Source organism: Podarcis filfolensis (genome assembly GCF_964270895.1).
Source record: "Podarcis filfolensis genome assembly, chromosome: 5".
Lineage (NCBI taxonomy): Eukaryota > Metazoa > Chordata > Lepidosauria > Squamata > Lacertidae > Podarcis > Podarcis filfolensis.
Genome location: NC_139608.1, coordinates 95,610,140 through 95,629,036, shown reverse-complemented (window position 1 = coordinate 95,629,036; position 18,897 = coordinate 95,610,140). Strand labels below are relative to the sequence as shown.

At 40.5% G+C, this 18,897-nt stretch overlaps 1 protein-coding gene across 3 annotated transcripts in view; it reads right to left on the bottom strand.

Moving 5' to 3' along the window:
* The window catches only part of PCLO (piccolo presynaptic cytomatrix protein), a gene marked incomplete at its 5' end in the record, with an annotated part of 240,339 nt that overhangs the window by 200,859 nt on the left and 20,583 nt on the right, over window positions 1–18,897 (bottom strand). For 2 of the 3 annotated variants that reach the window (XR_014548608.1, XM_083615376.1), the window contains one exon: window positions 9,802–10,930. Coding sequence is in view for 2 of the 3 variants with exons in the window: in XM_083615376.1 (XP_083471502.1) it covers window positions 9,802–10,734 (933 nt within the window). The remainder of the gene's footprint in view (window positions 1–9,801; window positions 10,931–18,897) is intronic. The other variant, XM_083615377.1, reaches the window with a different exon arrangement.

Genomic DNA, 18,897 nt, shown 5'->3' with positions numbered 1-18,897 from the left:
CACTATATATAAAGGTCCGGTCCATTTCAGTGTATCTGAAGAAGTGTGCATGCACATGAAAGCTTATACCAAGAACAAACTTAGTTGATCCCAAAGGTACTACTGGACATTTTTTTTTAATTTTTTAAATATATTTTAGCAGTATGATTACTGCATCCCCCCAATAACTGCTTCATATTAGTTTATGAATTTCTCACCTGCTCAGTAACCACAATTTTATAATTGTTTGGCTTTGTCCCAAACAGTGCAGGTAAGGATTTAGATAAATAAAATAAACAACTTGGGCAGACATAACCCACTCCTGACTATGTGTTTTGCAAAGATGTGTGATTTACATTTCCCCTCATGTTATTTGTCATCTAATGAAAAACTACATGAAGCTCTAAATTTAGCTCTAAAACTGATATCTCTGATTTTAAGGGACAGACTGAAAAGAAAATGCAACTCCTATAACTAAACACTCAAAGACCATATTAAATAAATCTTCTGCTTCTTCAAAATTTTGGATATAGTGTGACATTCACTCTGACTTTATTAATCCCATTGAAACTTCTGCTTTCAGCACAAAACTCCTTCCAAATATTTCAGTGGTAGTATCTGATTACTGAAACGTTAAAGAAGACAACTACTGCACAAGTAAGGTGTGGCACCTTAACACCCTTAATACAAAATGAAAAACACCTGTGGTAGCTTTAAGTTAACACATACTGCAAAACCAATCTGCTCTTGCTTTTGTGTTTGATAACCACTGCCCAGAGAGAAAAACCTTTTCCACCTTCATCTTCATCCATAATCTGAGGGTAACATTCATCTCCCATGTCTATGGCACACATGAGATGTATTGAGTACCCTCAAGTCATTAAAAAAAGAAAGAAGTTCTGCCAGTGTAAGCCCAAGAGATTCTGGCACCTGAAGCGGACCACAAAATGGCCTCTCCCACCACCACCCGCCAGGGAAGAAGGGAATGAAAATCTACATCAGGACCAAGGGGGGAAGGGTACCAGCAGAACCTCCCATTCGCCAAGAGGCAGCCAGAGAGGCAGCAAGAAGAGGTGGCAGAGCCAGCCTCCAAGGAGTATGCTGAAGCTGCTGCTACCCTCGCAGCAAAGGAAGCAGAAGCTGGTGATGCATTCCTTGGAGGCCAGATCTGCTGCCCCTGTGGATCCTGTCACCTGAAGCAGTTGCCTCATCTTGCCTCATGGGTAGGCCAGTCCCAAGTCCTGCACTTCTCCCACCCACACATTTCCAAAGACAATACAGAGGGGAGGGAATTGCAAAACAATACAATGAACGTAAGGGTTAAAAAGATATGTGTCATATGTGCTTCAGCCAGCGAGAGGATTAATACTGGGATTTGAGAGATTAACCTGTCTGACCTAAAATGGAATCTACTACACTTCCTGCCAGTGATTAAATTCCAGATCACATGATCTCACTGTAGTAGTAAGTTGCTGTTGCTAAGCAACAGTCACACTGGTGCGCATGAATGACTGCAGCTGATAGCTCTGGCGATGTGGATTTAATGCATTATTACTATGTATTAAAAGTATACATCCGAACATCGCAGGGTAGTTGTAATCGTTTGCTTCTCGCAGTGGGAGAACAGCCAGAAGGCCCTCCATTGAATACATGACAATGTGGGCTGGCCTCGTGCATGCATAGGTCCCAGGCTGGCTTCCTGACAATACGCCAAGGAGTCTTCTACAGGCCCTATGCAATATATGTTCAGTTAGAAACAAATCTCTGAGGGGACAAATTCAAGTGATTGCTTTGCATCAGATGAAGAAGGTCAAGTGGGATGAAGGATAGCATGGAAAGCTAGCTGAAGCACAACATTTCGGAAGCATTTTGGTGCACAAAGAGAGGAATAAACAAACGGGGGGGGGGGAATCCAGGTGGGGTTTTACATGAAAATTAGCCTGCTTTTGCTTTTAAAAATACAGTCCAATGAAAGTGGCTTGTATTCATCTCTTGTCATGAGCAACTATCCACTTGAGGCAACCGTTAGCTCTGGGCTGGGATGCACAACCACATCAAGATGAAAGATGCAGCTAGCTTGTTCAAAGGGGCCTAAATGAGCATTATGATGTGGCATAATCAAAGCCTGGTATATACTCCTGCAGGAACAGGAGTCAGACAATGGTATGTACTACAGATGGTAGTTTAGGCTTCATCTAAACTAAGCTGGCCAGACACCAAGACCCCAGCCCTGGAACTTCTTTTGCATGTCAGGGCTTTATAGTTCCCATAGCATGAATTAGCTGGTACAGTGGTACCTTGGGTTATATACGCTTCAGGTTACATACGCTTCACGTTACAGACTCCGCTAACCCAGAAATAATACCTCGGGTTAAGAACTTTGCTTCAGGATGAGAACAGAAATCGTGTGGCGGCGGCGCAGTGGCAGCAGGAGGCCCCATTAGCTAAAGTGGTATTTCAGGTTAAGAACAGCTTCAGGTTAAGTATGGACCTCTGGAACGAATTAAGTACTTAACCCGAGGTATCACTGTACTCTGTATTCCTGTACCTGCAGGCTTCACCAATTAATAACCCTATCCATTGACTATAAATCTAGGATTAGAGAGTCAGCTTGTAACTGAGATTATGTCCTCTCTGTTAGGACTGAGCTGTGTCATTTCTCGTTTTACGAATTGGAAAGCAGGCAACAGAAATTAGCAACAGGATAGCTGTTGTGATGAAGAGTGGCAGACAGAAGCTAGTGGTGTGTTCATTTCTCTGTTTCTTGCCTGGGTTTTATACTTTAATATTTTTGTTATAGGCAAGAGAGACATAATGGGCAGAGAGGCTCCCTATAAATATACTTCCACTGGTTTTTTCTGCAAGAAGTCTTAAGTTTCTTTCAATAAAACTCTGGCCACAGGTCTGCCTATAACAGGGATGGCTATCTTCTCTCGCTCACTTGTATGTAGGATTATTTCAAACCATACACAACAAGTGGTTTGGTGGAGTTCATATCCTTCACCCACTTGCAAACGGTTCCAGAGAAAGACTTTTGACTAGTTTGGTTTCATACTTCAGGATACAAACTGACTTAAATGATGATAATGCAACAGTTTACCCGGTGCATGCTACAACCACCATAATATAAGTATTATGAAAATATACTGAGAGGGGCTAACAAAGCATCTTCCACAATATCCTGTAATCAGAAGGCAACCTGATCGGTGGAAGTATCTAATTCCCCTATGCTTTTTCCTAAAGAACAGACTCAGCACACTTCAACTGATAAGCCACAGTAGCCCCTTTTGTCAAATGAATTATTGTTTTGCCTGTGACCCACACTGCTACAATGAAAAAATTTGACACATTTTGGGTCTATGTCCTGTTAGTCTAGGACAATAACAAAGATGGATAAGTCTGCCAGATTGTCATCTGGAATCCTACCTGGGAACTACAACTAGAATCATCATAAACATTCCACTATAGCGAGTCACTTATCCATGCTTCTCCCCAATCATGATTTTCTTTTTTTTTAATTTAATTTTATTAAATAAATTTTATTAGTATTTTCCACACAACAACAACACCATGAAAAATATTGAAAAATAACAATACACAACACGCAAAAACCAACATTCGAAAAACTAAAAAAGCAACAACAAAAAACAAAAACAAAAACCAAATCCATCTTACAAGTTAATAATATAATATCTTACAAGTTAATAATATAAACACTATAAAAACAACAACAAACATTGACTTCCACCAATCCCACAGCACCTCCTTTATCTCTCATTGTGTCTTCCTGTTTTCCTTATCATCTCTATGCTAACATCTAGGTATAAATCCTTCTTTCTTATCCTTTCACTTCACAAGGTTATTCCAGACTCAGCCAGATTTCTGTCCTCAAACCTTGACTTTTGAGGTGTTCATTTAGGCACTCCCATTCTTTTTTAACTTCACTTTTTGGTTTTTGTCTTATTATGTCTGTCAATTTGGCTAATTCTAAGTATTCTGAAAGCTTACATAACCACTCTCCCCTAGTGGGTAACTGATTCCCTTTCCAATACTCCAATCCTGATTTTCAAGGAAACATCAGAGTTCTAATCTGGGGGCAAGAAAATAGGTACTGCATGTCTGTGTGAGGTTACCTTGCATGATCAAGAAATGGATATCTCTGTGTGAAACCAATTCATCTACTTAACAGCACATATATGCAGTAGCTATATTTATGCATAGATTGATATGAAATTCAGATGGCCTCTTCCATATGTATGTAATCAAGCAATCTCAAAATTGCAGTTTTAGTTCTAGTTTTAATGTGATGCATTCCCCTGTGAAATAGTATGTTTGCCTAGAGACAGGAAGATGGTGTCCAAAATGGAATAGCCTGATAGATGACATATTCCTCACAGATTGAAATATTATTTTGCACAATGGTTTATATAGTTGCTGTTTCATTTTCATCCTCTAGATGCTTTCTAATTAACATGAACTAGAAATTAAAGTGCCATTTAGATATATGCAACTGCAGTTCCTCAGCCCATAACATTTCTATATTTGTTGCAACCAGAGATGGACCAGGCTTCCGAATTCTGTGCCATTTCAGGCTTGCTCATGCAGGCACAGGTCCTTTCCATCCATTTTGTGTGGAGTTTTATTAAAGGAATCACAAAAGACCACATTTAAATCATTCACATTTTCTGTTCATTTTTTCTTTTTGCATAAAATATACTCATTTCAATGCATTCATCATAGAATATGCATCTTGAACAAAACGTTGATAGGAAATACCACTTTTGCGCACTGAAACTGCACTGCAAAATCTGGAGAGATATGCAGTCAACTTGGAGTTGCAAGATAGTTTGTTTCAGATTGGGTGAGTTCCCTTTAAAAAGCAGATGGAACAAATTGTTCCTCATTCCTAGTTGTAAACAATATGGTACATAATTTAGGGTTGCCATATTTCAAAAAGTGAAATCCAGACAGAAATTGGATGTTTTTGAACTATCTCTGAGAAAATCAGCAAAAATGACACTGCCGACATGGGCTTCCCATGTCCGGATTTCCCCAGACATTTCACCAATTTCCGCCCGAACACTGCTTGCAGCTGCAGTATTCTGGATATATCTGGGAAATTCTGGACGTAAGGCAACTCTAAGATAAATGGACAATTAATAGAAAGGTGGGCATTTAAAAAAAAACGACAACCAGATATTTAAAGAACAAGCTCCTGTTATTTTTGCATGTCAACTATACTAACATTTTGTTTTCACTAACAGCCTAATTTAAAATGCTGTACTTAGTCCAAACATCTTAAAAGCAATGCCTAGACTTCTAATCTTTTAGCACTGATTGCATAACCTAGTATGAAACATGAGTTAACAATTGCTTTCCTAGGTAAAGAAGAAATCATGGGTAAATCAAGGATTGGAATAAAAATAAAATATGCTTTCCCAGGGAGTTTCGCCTGGCATCTTCATTATATATCTTTAGGCGCCAAGCAAAAACAGTCCTCTTATCCTAGGCCTTTGTCTAATTAAACAATCTATGGCCTTTTAAACTGTGAGGGGGGTATTGTTTTTATTTCTTACTATGTTGTTTTGTTATTGCAAGCTGCTCTGTGATCCTTGGATGAAGAAATTTAATAAATATAGAAATTTAATGAATTTAAATATGGTTTTCCCAGTAGTGATGTATGGAAGTGAGAGCTGGACCATAAAGAAGGCTGGTCGCCGAATAATGGATGCTTTTGAATTATGGTGCTGGAGGAGACTCTTGAGAGTCTCATGGACTGCAAGAAGATCAAAACTATCCATTCTTAGGGAAATCAGCCCTGAGTGCTCACTGGAAGGACAGATCTTGAAGCTGAGGCTCCAATACTTTGGCCACCTCATGAGAAGAGAAGACTCATGAGAAGAGAAGACTCCCTGGAAAAAACCCTGATGTTGGGAAAGATGGAGGGCACAAGGAGAAGGGGATGACAGAGGATGAGATGGTTGGGCAGTGTTCTCAAAGCTACAAACATGAGTTTGACCAATGCATTTGGCCAAACTGCGGGAGGCAGTGGAAGACAGGAGCGCCTGGCGTGCTATGGTCCATGGGGTCATGAAGGTCTACTGACCTTTCTCTCTGTTCTGGCAGCGTTCGGCTGCGTTACAGAACAACAGGGATGAGGGAGAATGTGATTCTGCCCACACTTCTAAGCGAACAGACTTGATTTGGACTAATGCACAAATAGGAACCCAGTTTTCTTTTGGACTGCACACTTCTCCAGATTTGGTGATGAAGTTTTTGGCTCAGGAATGTATACAAAAACGTGTGTGTTAGGGAAAGGGATGTACAGTTTAGAGAGAAATGCACATGATTAAATGCAAGTTTGGGTGCACGTTTTTCCAGCAATTGCCTCACAACTGCCAAACTTGATTGTACCAGGAGGGCTTCTTCACTGTTTGCAATTCAAACATACACTCTCTGTACAACCGTGGGCAATGTTACTGTTATGAGCCAATTGATGCGAGACATTTTATTCTCCAAATGTAATTCTTGGCTATGCATTGAAGTGGACAAAGCAACACATGAACCAGTCATTTGTGGATGCAGCCAGCAAAGATTCTTTGCAATCAGAGTGTGTGGAGAAAAGGCTACCATGATCACAGCAATTGCTGGCAGCTGCAGCCACCGTCAAAGGCTTGTTCGCATGCTACATTTATCAGCATGAACAAATGTCTAAGATTGCACAGCAATCTTGTCTAAGTGTAGAGCAGCATGTCTTGTGCAAAGCAACCCTGTGTAATGTAGCAATCTATTTTAGATTTGTGATTAAAGAGGAAGCTAAATAATTGTCATTCAAGATGCCAGATGCAGAATAAACCGCCTTTTGTCATCAAGTTTGATCTAGAAAGATCATGCAATACAGCTATGATGACCACCACTGTTATAATTTTATGTTCTTGAATTTAAGAAATGGTTTGCTTGGCCATGCCATAGTTAGGTCTGCACTCCTACCTGCCCCCTGATCCACAGCTCAGAAGACTATAGATGCAATCACAGCAATACTGCAGGCCTCATTTACAGTGGCTTACTCTCCTATATTCTGGAATGCTGGTGTTTTTCATATATGTATTTTAGGATTGTAAATTGTGGGCCTAACTGTTGGCCATGGTGCACATTCAATGGGCCTCATCAAGAATGTGAATACAATCTGTCCATTAAGAACAAATGGTGCACATTTCCCAGTCAATATACATAATTCCCAACTGGCCTTGGGGAATGTGCATATTTTTACTGCATTCTGTACATTCTCTAGGCAATGCATTCATTCTCTGGTCAGTGTGAATAGTCTCCAAGAATCATGCACTTATTTTCCAACTCTAGTTTAGAAGTTTTTGATCTGCACCCTCCAAGCTGCTCCTGGCTCATTGCCTAATCTTATGAGGCCCCACAACATACCCTCCTACTGATCAGCAGAGTAATAGGAAGAAGGAGTGGAACTCCAGTTATATATTAACTTTATCAATATAATATATTATAAGTGTGTGACACTTGAGGCCCAGGTGGTCTCAGTGGCCAGGAGTGTCTATTTTAGTCCTTCCTGGACAGAGCTAGCTTAGCCACAGTAATCCATGTTCTGGTAACTCCCCACATTATCCCATAGTTAAGTGATGTTCATTGTGCGGTAACACAAGATATGGCCTTCTCCACGACGGCACCTAACTTGGGAAAATTACTTCCCTTTTTATCTTACTTTTCAGTGTCAGATAAAGACACAACTTTTCACCTAGGCTTTCAAAAGCAGTGGAACAGATGGGGCCAATTGTACAATGACTGGTTGTCTGTCTGCTGTACTGATGTACAGTGATAACTGTATAACTGATGTTTCAATGCTTCATGTGAATTCTATTGCTTTGTTTTAATAATATTAATGTTCTACGTTGTAAGCTGTTCTGGGAGAATGAATTGATGGGCAGGCTAGAAACTGAAATAGGAGCATAGGAAGCTGTTTTTTTATTGAGTCAGGCCACTGGTCCATTTAGCTCACTAATGTCTACACGGGCTAGCAGCAGCTCTCCAGAGTTTCAGGCAGGAGTCTCTCCCAACCCTGTCTGGAAGTGCCACTGGGGACTGAACCTGGGACCCTCTGAATTATCACTGAGACAAGTAAGTAACATGAAAGATAAAGAAGTGAAGCTCTATAATGGTGGGATGTTGTTGTAACTGTTCTAGACAAAAGTATTATATCTTCCTCAGCTGATTTGGTAAGAAGTGTCACGCTATCTCCTAGCGGAAGCCACAAAAATAAAATGGAATTGTGCATCCGGGTTTACAGGCAGAGATCTGTTGCAACTGCTTCTTGGCCACAGAGCTTCTTGGCACCCTTCTTGGCCAGCCTCCTGGGCCCAAGCTGCATGCACTGCAGACGGAGTCAATATCTGGCAGTTCAAAGCACATCACAATACTATGCAAGCATAACATTTAATCATTATCTGACAAACTGGGGGAGTTTGGGATTTATAGCTGTCACAGAGGAGAGAGAGAAAGCAAGTACAAATCTTACCATAGAGCCTGCAGTAGTCACACCGAAAGTTTTACATCAAGGCAAGCAGAGGTATAGATATATAGGTATGGATCTATCCAGCCTCATATAACCAACATGCTTAACTCTAATTAATGCCAGAAAGGGTTAAGACCATAGAGTAAGCTGTCCTGCTAGGCTTAGCTAGGTCACACAAACACCCCCTCACCTTGGGAGGAAGGGTTACCAAACTTTTGGTTCTCATTCTTCCACCATGTGAACCCTAACAGTAAGCTGGATGCTCCAAGCTGAGACTACTGTATGGAAAAGTACATGGATCTGACCTTTGAAGAGTATGTAACTTTTTTTAACTTAATGAACGTGTTGTCTCTTTCTATGGCAAGGGAAGTAAGGAACTTTGGAAGCAACTTAGAATAGGATATTTTAAAGGTCTAACAGCCTATATTCCCACACTTTTTTGCAGCATGTTTTGTGAATTTAAATCTCTGCTGGGATTCTCTCTCACCAAAGAGTACTTGCCCCCAAACCTGGATCTAGGCATCCAGGGAATTCTCTTTTTTATTCTTTGACCAAATTACCAAAACACACACACACACACAAATACACACATATGTGTATATGTGTGTGTGTGTGTGTGTGTGTGTGTGTGTGTGTGTGTGTAATTGCAGTGCACTTCTATCTAGTGGGGATGGGGTTATTGGTTTGTTTTGTTCTTCTTATGTATTTTGCATTTTTTATCTAGAATTTTTATGCTGTGAACTACCCTGAGATCTACAGATGAAGGGTGGTATACAAATTATTTTATTATTAGTTGTAGTAGTAGTATCAAAAAGTAAAAACTTACAATACTTTCTGCTTCATGACCCATACTGTCTAGATGCATAATTTAATCAAACTTTCTAACCTCACACTGATTTGTCTGCAGAGGAACTCGAGCATCTGTTGCACAACCCCATGGAGAATTCTGAGGCATGTTCAAGAAAGCACTCTCAGTTCCCATGAGTACTAGCCCAGTGTGTCAAGCCAAACTATCACTCTGTGCAACCCAGCATTGTCCACTGTATTGCAGGGGAAGACTAGTAACAGCAGGTGTGCCCTTTTTAGGCAGTTTATCTGTCATTGCCAGTGTTCTCAATGAGGAACCCCTGCTAAAACTCCCAAGAGATCCCAGAAACTCAATGATCTAGATGCCAAAACACATAAAGATCATGCACAAGTAAACTCCTCAACTCATTCAAACTCAATGAAATTAAATCTTCTTTTCAATTTTATGGCACTAGCTGATGGTTTAAATATTCACTTACCTCTGTTATATGCGGATTAGGATTGAACCCACACAGACTGCAAACTACAGTTTGACACTGAGTACATGTATTGTAATTGGCCTTCTCAGGAGTGTGCAGAAGCAATTCAGTGGTAGTGCAAAGTGGGCAAAAGGTTTTCTTTGGAGCTGATCCACCAGGCTGAGATGAAGCAGCTTGTTGCTGCTGGGACGGTTTCTCAGGTCCCGGCTGTTGGCCGGTAGGTTTTGTAGGTCCTGCCTGCTGCTGTGGTGGCTTTGCAGGCCCAGTTGGCTGAACTGGTGGCTTCGAAGGTTCCTTTGTGGGGCCTGCTGCCTGGGGGGCAGCCTTTGCTGGCCCTCCTGGCTGCTGAGACGGCTGCTTGCCAGGTGGTGTTCCTTGCTGGGCAGCTGGCTTGGCAGGAGAAGGCGCCTGGGAAGATGTTTTAGCACCATCAGGTGGCTGTGAGGGTGCTTTCGCTGCTCCTGGTTGTTGCGGTGAAGGTTTTACAGAGCTCTGCTGCTGAACAGGCTTTGTAGGCTCCGGCTGCTGTGACTGAGCTTTTGGTGGCCCTGGCTGCTGTTTTACTGCTTCTGCCTGTGGGCCTTTTGCTTGGCCAGGCCCTGGTTTCTGAGCCTGCTTAGGCACCCCAGGTGGCTGTGGTGGCTGCTGCTGCTGCTGCGGTCCCGGTTTGGAAGGTCCTGTTTTCTGCGGGGCTGGTTTGTCAGCCCCCTGTTGTGGAGCTGTTGCCTTCGGAGATTGTTGTTGTGCGGGTTGCTTGGTGGGTCCCTTTTGCGGCTCAGGCTTATCCTGCTCCTTTTGTGTAGGCTTCGGTTTCTTTGAGGCCTCTTCCTGAGCTGGGTCTGAGTCAGAAATCAAATCAAAGGGGTTGAATTTGTTTACAACTGAAGTGACTGCGCCAAATGGGTTGGCATCCGAGAGGAAGCTGGGCATCATACTTGGCTTCTGGTCGTCTTTAAAATCAGTTCTTGATTTAGACTGTCTCAAACTTGTAGAGGACGGGCTCTTCCCAGGCAAGCGCTGCTCTGTTTTCAACGTATCTACTGTTCTGCTTTTGCTAAGAGTAGGGGACCCAGTACCCGGAGGCTTGCCTAGTTGCTTTGGATGTTGGCTGCTGTCAAGCTGAGCATGTCTGCAAAAGGAAAGAGATGATGGCTTAAATACCGTATCACATACACACAAATACACACACCTTTTAGTAAGCATTAAAAATGTGGCGAATTCTTACATTTTTAAGAGACCTGAAAGGAACTCTTAAAAAATTCTGTTACCTAATAATAAAATCTAAATGGCGGCGGAATGCCTTAAGTAGATGTCAACCTCATTTCCCATCATTTACAGGAAAAAGGAAATTTCCAAAGCAGGCACGTTACACGATGATTTCTGACATTTCCCACTGACCCTCTTACATTTTTTTTTTTAATTAGCAGCAAGTGTGAGAATCCACAAAATTTATGACGTTTGCTACAATCCTTTGTGGCATCTCAAGTGGCAGGCAAATCTCCTAGTTTTGCATTGCCAATAGCAACTGCTCACAGACTGCAAATGGCTTGGTGGGTCATAATTTGTATAAGGTTGTGATATTCAGATATGTGTTTGAATCTCAGCTCTGCACCAGGGAAAGTACTTAAAAACCACAATCTATAGTTCCAGCTCCTAATTGTAATAATATGTTTTAAGGAAGGTGTTGATAAAATACTCATCCTTCAATTGCTAATGAAATAAATTGCATCGTATAGCAAAAGGTACCCATACAAGGGCTTCGAAGTAAAGTAGAAATACAGAATTCTGTATGTTACTACATCTTTGGAAGAATGCCAGCAGGACATTCTGCTGTGTTCAATAGGGAATCACTGTGCTGCTGGAAGGTTAAGATGAAATGTATTTCTCTCTCTCCGGAGGGTACCATATTCCTCAGCCCCTCCACGTGCTGTGAGTTATGTTTTTGAGTTTTCTAGCATCTAAATACAACCACACATGCCCAAAAACATTATTCCCCACTGCACATTAATTTTTTAAAATGGCACTCATTACATTTAACCTATTAAAAATTCCCCGCTCTGAGAACAATAAAGTGACTCCGCAATAATTTTTAATTAAGAGTTTCATCAGAAACGAACTGCTACAGTTGAATAAATAGTAGATAGAGCATGCTATATTTGAATTCTCCAAATGCAAAGTATGTTATTTTAATTGGCTAATATTTTCAGCTCGCGTTTTTCATATAACAGTGGATTCTTGCTGGAGGTCTTCCAAGTTATTTGTGTATTCCTAAATTCTTCCAAAGCATGTCCTCTACACATATCATAAAGGTTTCATCCAGAAACTGTTATGGAAGGGCAAATACATCCTTGTCCAAGATGGCAGTTTAGACTGTCTGCTTAAAATATAGCCAACAACTCAAATTAAACAGACAAAAGCATCTTCCTATAAACATCTGGACAGGCAATGATTCGCAGCCTTGTAGGGGGTTAAGGAAAAGCATATTACACCTTACTTTACTCCCTGAGGCTCTGATTCACCCACAAGTGGCCTGGAAAGCCAAGAGGAACGTTCTCTAATGGCACGAAAATCAGCCCATTCTTCACAGGAAGATAGGTAGCCATTGGGTGAGGAATAATTGATGTGCTAGAATTAGTCAAATATTAGAAGGAAACTTAAGGTTGTTTTTCTGATGAGCTATAATATAGGATAGCAGTTGCAGTATTAGGGGGAAGGTGTTTGAAATGTGCTGTACCTAAACTCCCTATCCATCATTACCTCTCTTGAGGGAACGGACAGACTCTGGATTTATACTGAGTGTAGAAGGAGAAGAGTAAAATTAAGGGGGAGGGGGTGCATATTCCATGTGTATTTTTGTTATGTGCTATCATTTCCACATTTGAAATGTGTCTGGAATTTAGTGTCAAACAATTCCTGATTTCTCCCAGCAGCTCATACGAAAAACCACTCTTGAGGGCTACAACCCAACCAGTTTTAGCAAATAAGGGTGTTTCTCAGTATCTGATGATAGACTGTAAAGTTAAAGGTAAAAGGTAAAGGACCCCTGGGTGGTTAAGTCCAGTCAAATTTGACTATGGGGTGCAGCACTCATCTTGCTTTCAGGCCAACGGAGCCGGTGTTTGTTCACTGACAGCTTCCAGCAGGACTAAACCAGATCGCACGGATTCAAACTGCCAACCTTCCGACTGGCAAGCCCAAGATGCTCAGTGTGGTTTAGACCACAGCGCCACTGGCAACCCTTATCTGATGATACCGAACCTTTGGCTTAATTATAAGTATTCTGTATTATGAGGGCTAAAAGTCTGCATGTGTAAAGTGAATGGTCTAGGTAACCAAGGTGAAGAGGAGAAATAGTAATGGTCAGTATTAAAAAATGAAGCCTCAGAAAGGAACTACAAAATAATAGTAATATCTAAATATGTAAAACAGCTTATTTCTTGTGCATAGGGTGAATGGCATATGGCTCCAGGCAAATCCACAGAAAAGGAGGTAGCAATCTGGACTGTCAATAAGCCTAGGTTTCATGGTTCAAGATACACTACTTGACCCTATAGGTAGATGTATTTTTCATGGATTAATGAAAATCGTGAAATTACTCTATGCTCAATGTTTAGCCCTAATAATGGTCAAATAAATATTTTACAGCAAACTCTCCAATGACTTGCACAATTTGCAAAAGGAACTGCAATTTTGGGTGGCGTTTTAGATTGGATGAATGAAACAAAAATGGATACGAGAGGGAAATCAAGGAAAAGATTTGTGCCAAATCTGGTTTAAAGATATTCTTGATGCTGCTGATCTGACAGATTTAAGGTGAGAACCCCCCCCCCAAAAAAAAAACTGGATTAAACATTCACTGGATGTTCACTGCAAGGCATTTGACAGGTTAAGTTGGGATTTCAAACATGCTTTACCTTCCTGCCCCCACCCCCAAATTCATTTCCAGAGGATATTCATTGCGGCTTTAAAAGCAGTTATATAAATATAACTTAGCCTCTATTCAACTAAATGCCTGAACACACCCAAATTCAACATTTGCACCTTGTCGCCCTTGTTTTTTGCCTCCTGTACGGAGCCTATGGCAAATAAAATCTATCCAAATCAGTTGGTACAAGGAATAAAATGCACAGATTTGAGACATAAAATAAATCTTTTTGCAGGTAGCATAGGTGCCAACTCCCTGTGGCCCTGAGTGCCTGAACACCCACAAAAGTCCCCATAAAGGGGCCAGGCACCCTGCGTGGCACCCACAGCCCCAAGCACCCACAGTCACGGGGCCAAACTGGCACTCCTGGCACATAGTGTTACTTTAATACTAGCAAATCAAATATTTTTTTCTTTTTTCTTTTTTTTTTCTTCACCAACATCATTCAAAGAAATCGCATACAATAGTAATGTGCCAGGAATGGAAAGGAATTATTAAAAAATAAAAAATGTTGAATATGTCTCACCACCTACCCAATTTCACTTGCACAAACTATCTAGAGTTAAATTATATTCTAAGCACAAAACTACATTGGTGGAACTATCATAAAATGAAAGGTGGTGGGGGAATTTTGATGCTTTGATAAAATATGTTATTTAAATATATATATATATATATATTAAAGAAAGAATATATAGCTTTCTTTCTTAAGCAGGCTAGTTGCTGTATCTTTTTCCAGTTAATTGAATGAGCCAAGAGCTAAGATTTTTTTTTTTTTACAGTTTTAAAAGGATATTTTGATTTTGAGCAAATCTTTCCCATAAAGATTACTGCAACATACTGGCCATTGCTGACAAATGTGAACATTCCTGATTACAATTTAGTTTCAGGCAACTAAATTGCCTGAAATTACATGTTTCTAGACAAGAGCAATGAAACTAAGTGCACTCATATAAGTCATGTTTAAGGATTCCCACCTCCCTCTCCTGTATTACCAGAACTCAGAGACACTTTCTTCACACAACAAATCAGCAACATTAACACTACACCCGACCAAACTACTGTGGAAACAATGACAGCAAAAATCAGCCCTGATGGACCAAAATGGATGACAAGTTCAACTCTGCGCCAATATTCTGCAAAAGTGCTTGGAACTGACTTTGCTGACAGTCGAGTGAAAACTTGACATCTTGGATAAGATAAAAGATAACATAATAACATCAGCACAGCGAGATCCAAAAAAGAATAGCAACCATGTCACAACGATGTGGAATTACAAGCACTGTTGAAATGTTCCGTAGAAAATGGAATGTGCTAGAATGTGTCAAAGAACCCTGAGTAAAGAAATGCTGGACAAGCAAAGGTCTCAGTCATAGCTTCCCAGGTTATGGTAATCCACAATGCATAGGTTACTTGGGTTCACCTATGTAAGTAATGAAATTGATGTAAAATTCCATATTCCTGGTCTACTTCCTGATCATTCTAAGAGGTATTTGGGTCCTTTTGCTTACTGCTGCCTCTCTATCTCTACCTCTTCTGTCTTTGTTACTTGCTGCCTGTCTAACTTTTTCACAGGTTCTCATCCACAGGAATACTGGGTGAGTAACTATGAACTATATTCCAAAATGCTACCTTCGTAAACTTGGAAATTAGGATGTGCCAAGGAGGTTAGAAATTCTACTTCAGCACTAAATGGGCTAGAGGAAGTCAGGAAGCCAAAACTCCAATTAGGATTGCATAATGATGGGTTGCTTTGCCAATGCAATAATAATGCTATTCTTGTGCCGTTTTTAATTTGTTTATATTTTTAGATATTTTCTAAATCTAAAGGCTCTATATTGCTACATTACACTGTGTTAAGTTTCTTTATTTGCTTCAGATTTCATAGTACCATTATCTGCTATATGAAGATAATAATGTCTGAAATGAAGCATTGTACAACAATAAATCCATTGCTTCATTTCAGTTACAAATCTGAATCTGTGGGCTTTATAACTGGTTTACTTCCTGTCTCGCTGTGCAAACCCTGATTAGAGGACCCAACATCGGTGCATTGTCTGGGAAATAGCCAAATAAGCACTAACATTGATTGGACCCCTCAAATTAATAGCCACAAGATGTTCCGATGGGTACTAGCAAACAAATAACAAACAAACAAACAAAAACAGACAAGTTCATAAAATATAGCCCTATTAGCCGTGATAGAGAAAAGCAACCTTCATGTAAAGAGACAGAATATCTCTGGATTTGAGATGATAGGATTAAAGAACAGAAGAAGACCATCACTATCATGCTCTCCATGTGAAAAGCCAGCCAGGTGCTTCTGGCTGGTCACAAGGACAGCATGAAAGAGATCGGTTGTTGGAAGAATCACATGGCTTGACTATGTAGATATTGGTGTGACCTAACAGCACAATGCTTAGGATACCAATAACAATGTTGACAAAAATATCCTGAACTATGCTTCAATATTTATCTTTCCAACTAGCAGAAAACTGTTTCGGGAAAGAAAGGAGGTAGGTGGTTGTGAAAATACTGTCAAAGAAGCAAATTTGGTCTGGATCTATCAGCTTTAGAAAAACACCCAGTTTCATATTTGCCATACTTGAGCGAAGTCTTAGGCATAGTGGTTTTGCTGGCTACAGGCAGTCTTGGAGGTTGCCAGTTATTTAGATCCATTCTGGCTTTGAGCCTGGGTTCAAGTCCAGCATGGGAACCATTTCGGTTGCTCTGGCTTAAACCACAAATGGGCATGACATGAAAGTGAAATTTATAAAATAGGAACTTCTTTACTGAACGACTTAATGCTAAAAAGCAACTCCTAATTCATGCACTGGTAAGAATATAGTGTTTCTATTGCTTATGAAGATAAGAGATTAATAACATTGATACTTCCCAGGATATATAAACCCACAGTCTAAAAACCTGTCCCATCTATTGTTGTTTGGTATCTCTGAATTTCTTAGGTTAGGTGTTTTTCATTTTGTTTTGTTTTGTTTTTGTAATTGGCACAGCCCAACCAAATCATCTTTGGAATTTCATAGCACACCATTTATACCGCAGAAGCTTTTTATAAGTTATTGCTTCCAAGAAGGCAAAAATTGGATCATTTAGCAGACATGGCAATGGTTAACCACCCTTATAACCGATTGTCAACCCATAATGTCAGTGGACTGAACTCTTAAACTCTTATCAGAGGAAAAGAACTGTAGAACCATATAATTGTAGAGTTGGAAGGAACCAGTGCTTCCCCCCCCACAAAAACGGTTTAAGGGTACTCTCATTTTCCTACGCATATTGAAATACTGCCCCTCAATGAGGCCAAACTTAGATTCACAAAATGTTTAGGGGTATGTGTACTGCTGCGTCCCTCCAGAAAACAGCACTAGAAGGAACCATGAGGGGCATCTTGTACAACCTCCTGTTACTCAGGAATCTTTTGCCCAATGTGGGGTTCAAAGCACAACCTTAAGAATAGGAGTCTCATACTCTACTGATGACATGTAAACAAAGATACTTGCACAAAGCAGTTTCTTACACTCTGAGTTTAACACAGGGACTCCTAGTCAAAAGAACACGCCTCTGAATATAATAGGATTTTTCCTTCCTCTGGGATATTCACTGTACTCTTTTCAGCACCTGTTGAGACAAGCTACCCAGATACTTGTCTTCCTTTTGAGACAAGCCTACCCAAATGCTTAGAAAATTGAGATTAATTTTAATCTGTTTTAGTGTTTTGCATGTTTTAAATTAGGATTGTATTTTTTTCTTGATGTTAGTATTTTATCTTTTGTAAACCACTTTGGTTTTTTATGATCCAGTGGTGTATAAATTTTATGAAATAAATGAAATAACTATTTCCCAACTCATAGCTCTAAAACAGCTTTACAACCACCCAGCCCAAACCATACCCTGTTAACCCTTTGAAACAGCAGGCACTGAATTCTCCTGTAAAACTACAGCTGCACAGGTATGACACTTCAGTATAATCAATCTCCCATAAATTAGTGCTATGGAACATGCCTTATCAACAACATCTTGCCAAACTCTTCTTCTTGCCAGAAGCTAGGTTTTCCCCCTCTATAAACAAGGAATTAGGTGTTTGCTAAGAGCCACTTCAGAAAAATATGTGCAGCATTGGGTCTCTCACAAATGAATAGCATTCACTAAATAGTGCTAGAGGAGATATAAAGTCTCTGCCTGTGGCATTTGACATGCCATGAGTCATTACACACATGCAAGTCATCACTTGATGAACATGCAGCTCATGAATAGCCCCACGAAGGTGCACAAATAAAAGTCATGTCAACAGAGCCAGTAGCTATGAACCACCTGAGAAATGAAATACTGATTTAAGAGTTTTGTAACAACTAGAGGGCATCAGACTTTTCCTGCCCATCAAACTACCCCCACTTCTAAATGTTAGCAATTTCACTCCTCCAATGCTGCAGATGAGATTGTTGTAAATCACATGCCTGTCTGGGACAAGTCTGGGAAAGGAAGAGTCTTATCTCTTCCGCTGCGGGTACTATTACACTGTACTTTCACTTTTATTTCTTTCTGTTTGTTCTCTTGGAGCTGGAGAGAACGGACACCATTATGCTTTTGTCTGTACATAGTGTGTAAATAAATAGTAGATTAGCTCTACGATGTCTCACGCTTCTTGCTGTGTTATGCCAGAAGATTAGTGTGCATATATCATTCTGATGTATGTCGCTAGAAGCGCATGGGAAGAGAACGTGTCCAGAGGAGGGCAACCAAAATGGTCAAAGGCCTGGAAACGATGCCTTATGAGGAACGGCTAAGGGAGCTGGGCATGTTTAGCCTGGAGAAGAGGAGGTTAAGGGGTGATATGACAGCCATGTTCAAATATATAAAAGGATGTCACATAGAGGAGGGAGAAAGGTTGTTTTCTGCTGCTCCAGAGAAGCGGACACGGAGCAATGGATCCAAACTACAAGAAAGAAGATTCCACCTAAACATTAGGAAGAACTTCCTGACAGTAAGAGCTGTTCGACAGTGGAATTTGCTGCCAAGGAGTGTGGTGGAGTCTCCTTCTTTGGAGGTCTTTAAGCAGAGGCTTGACAACCATATGTCAGGAGTGCTCTGATGGTGTTTCCTGCTTGGCAGGGGGTTGGACTCGATGGCCCTTGTGGTGTCTTCCAACTCTG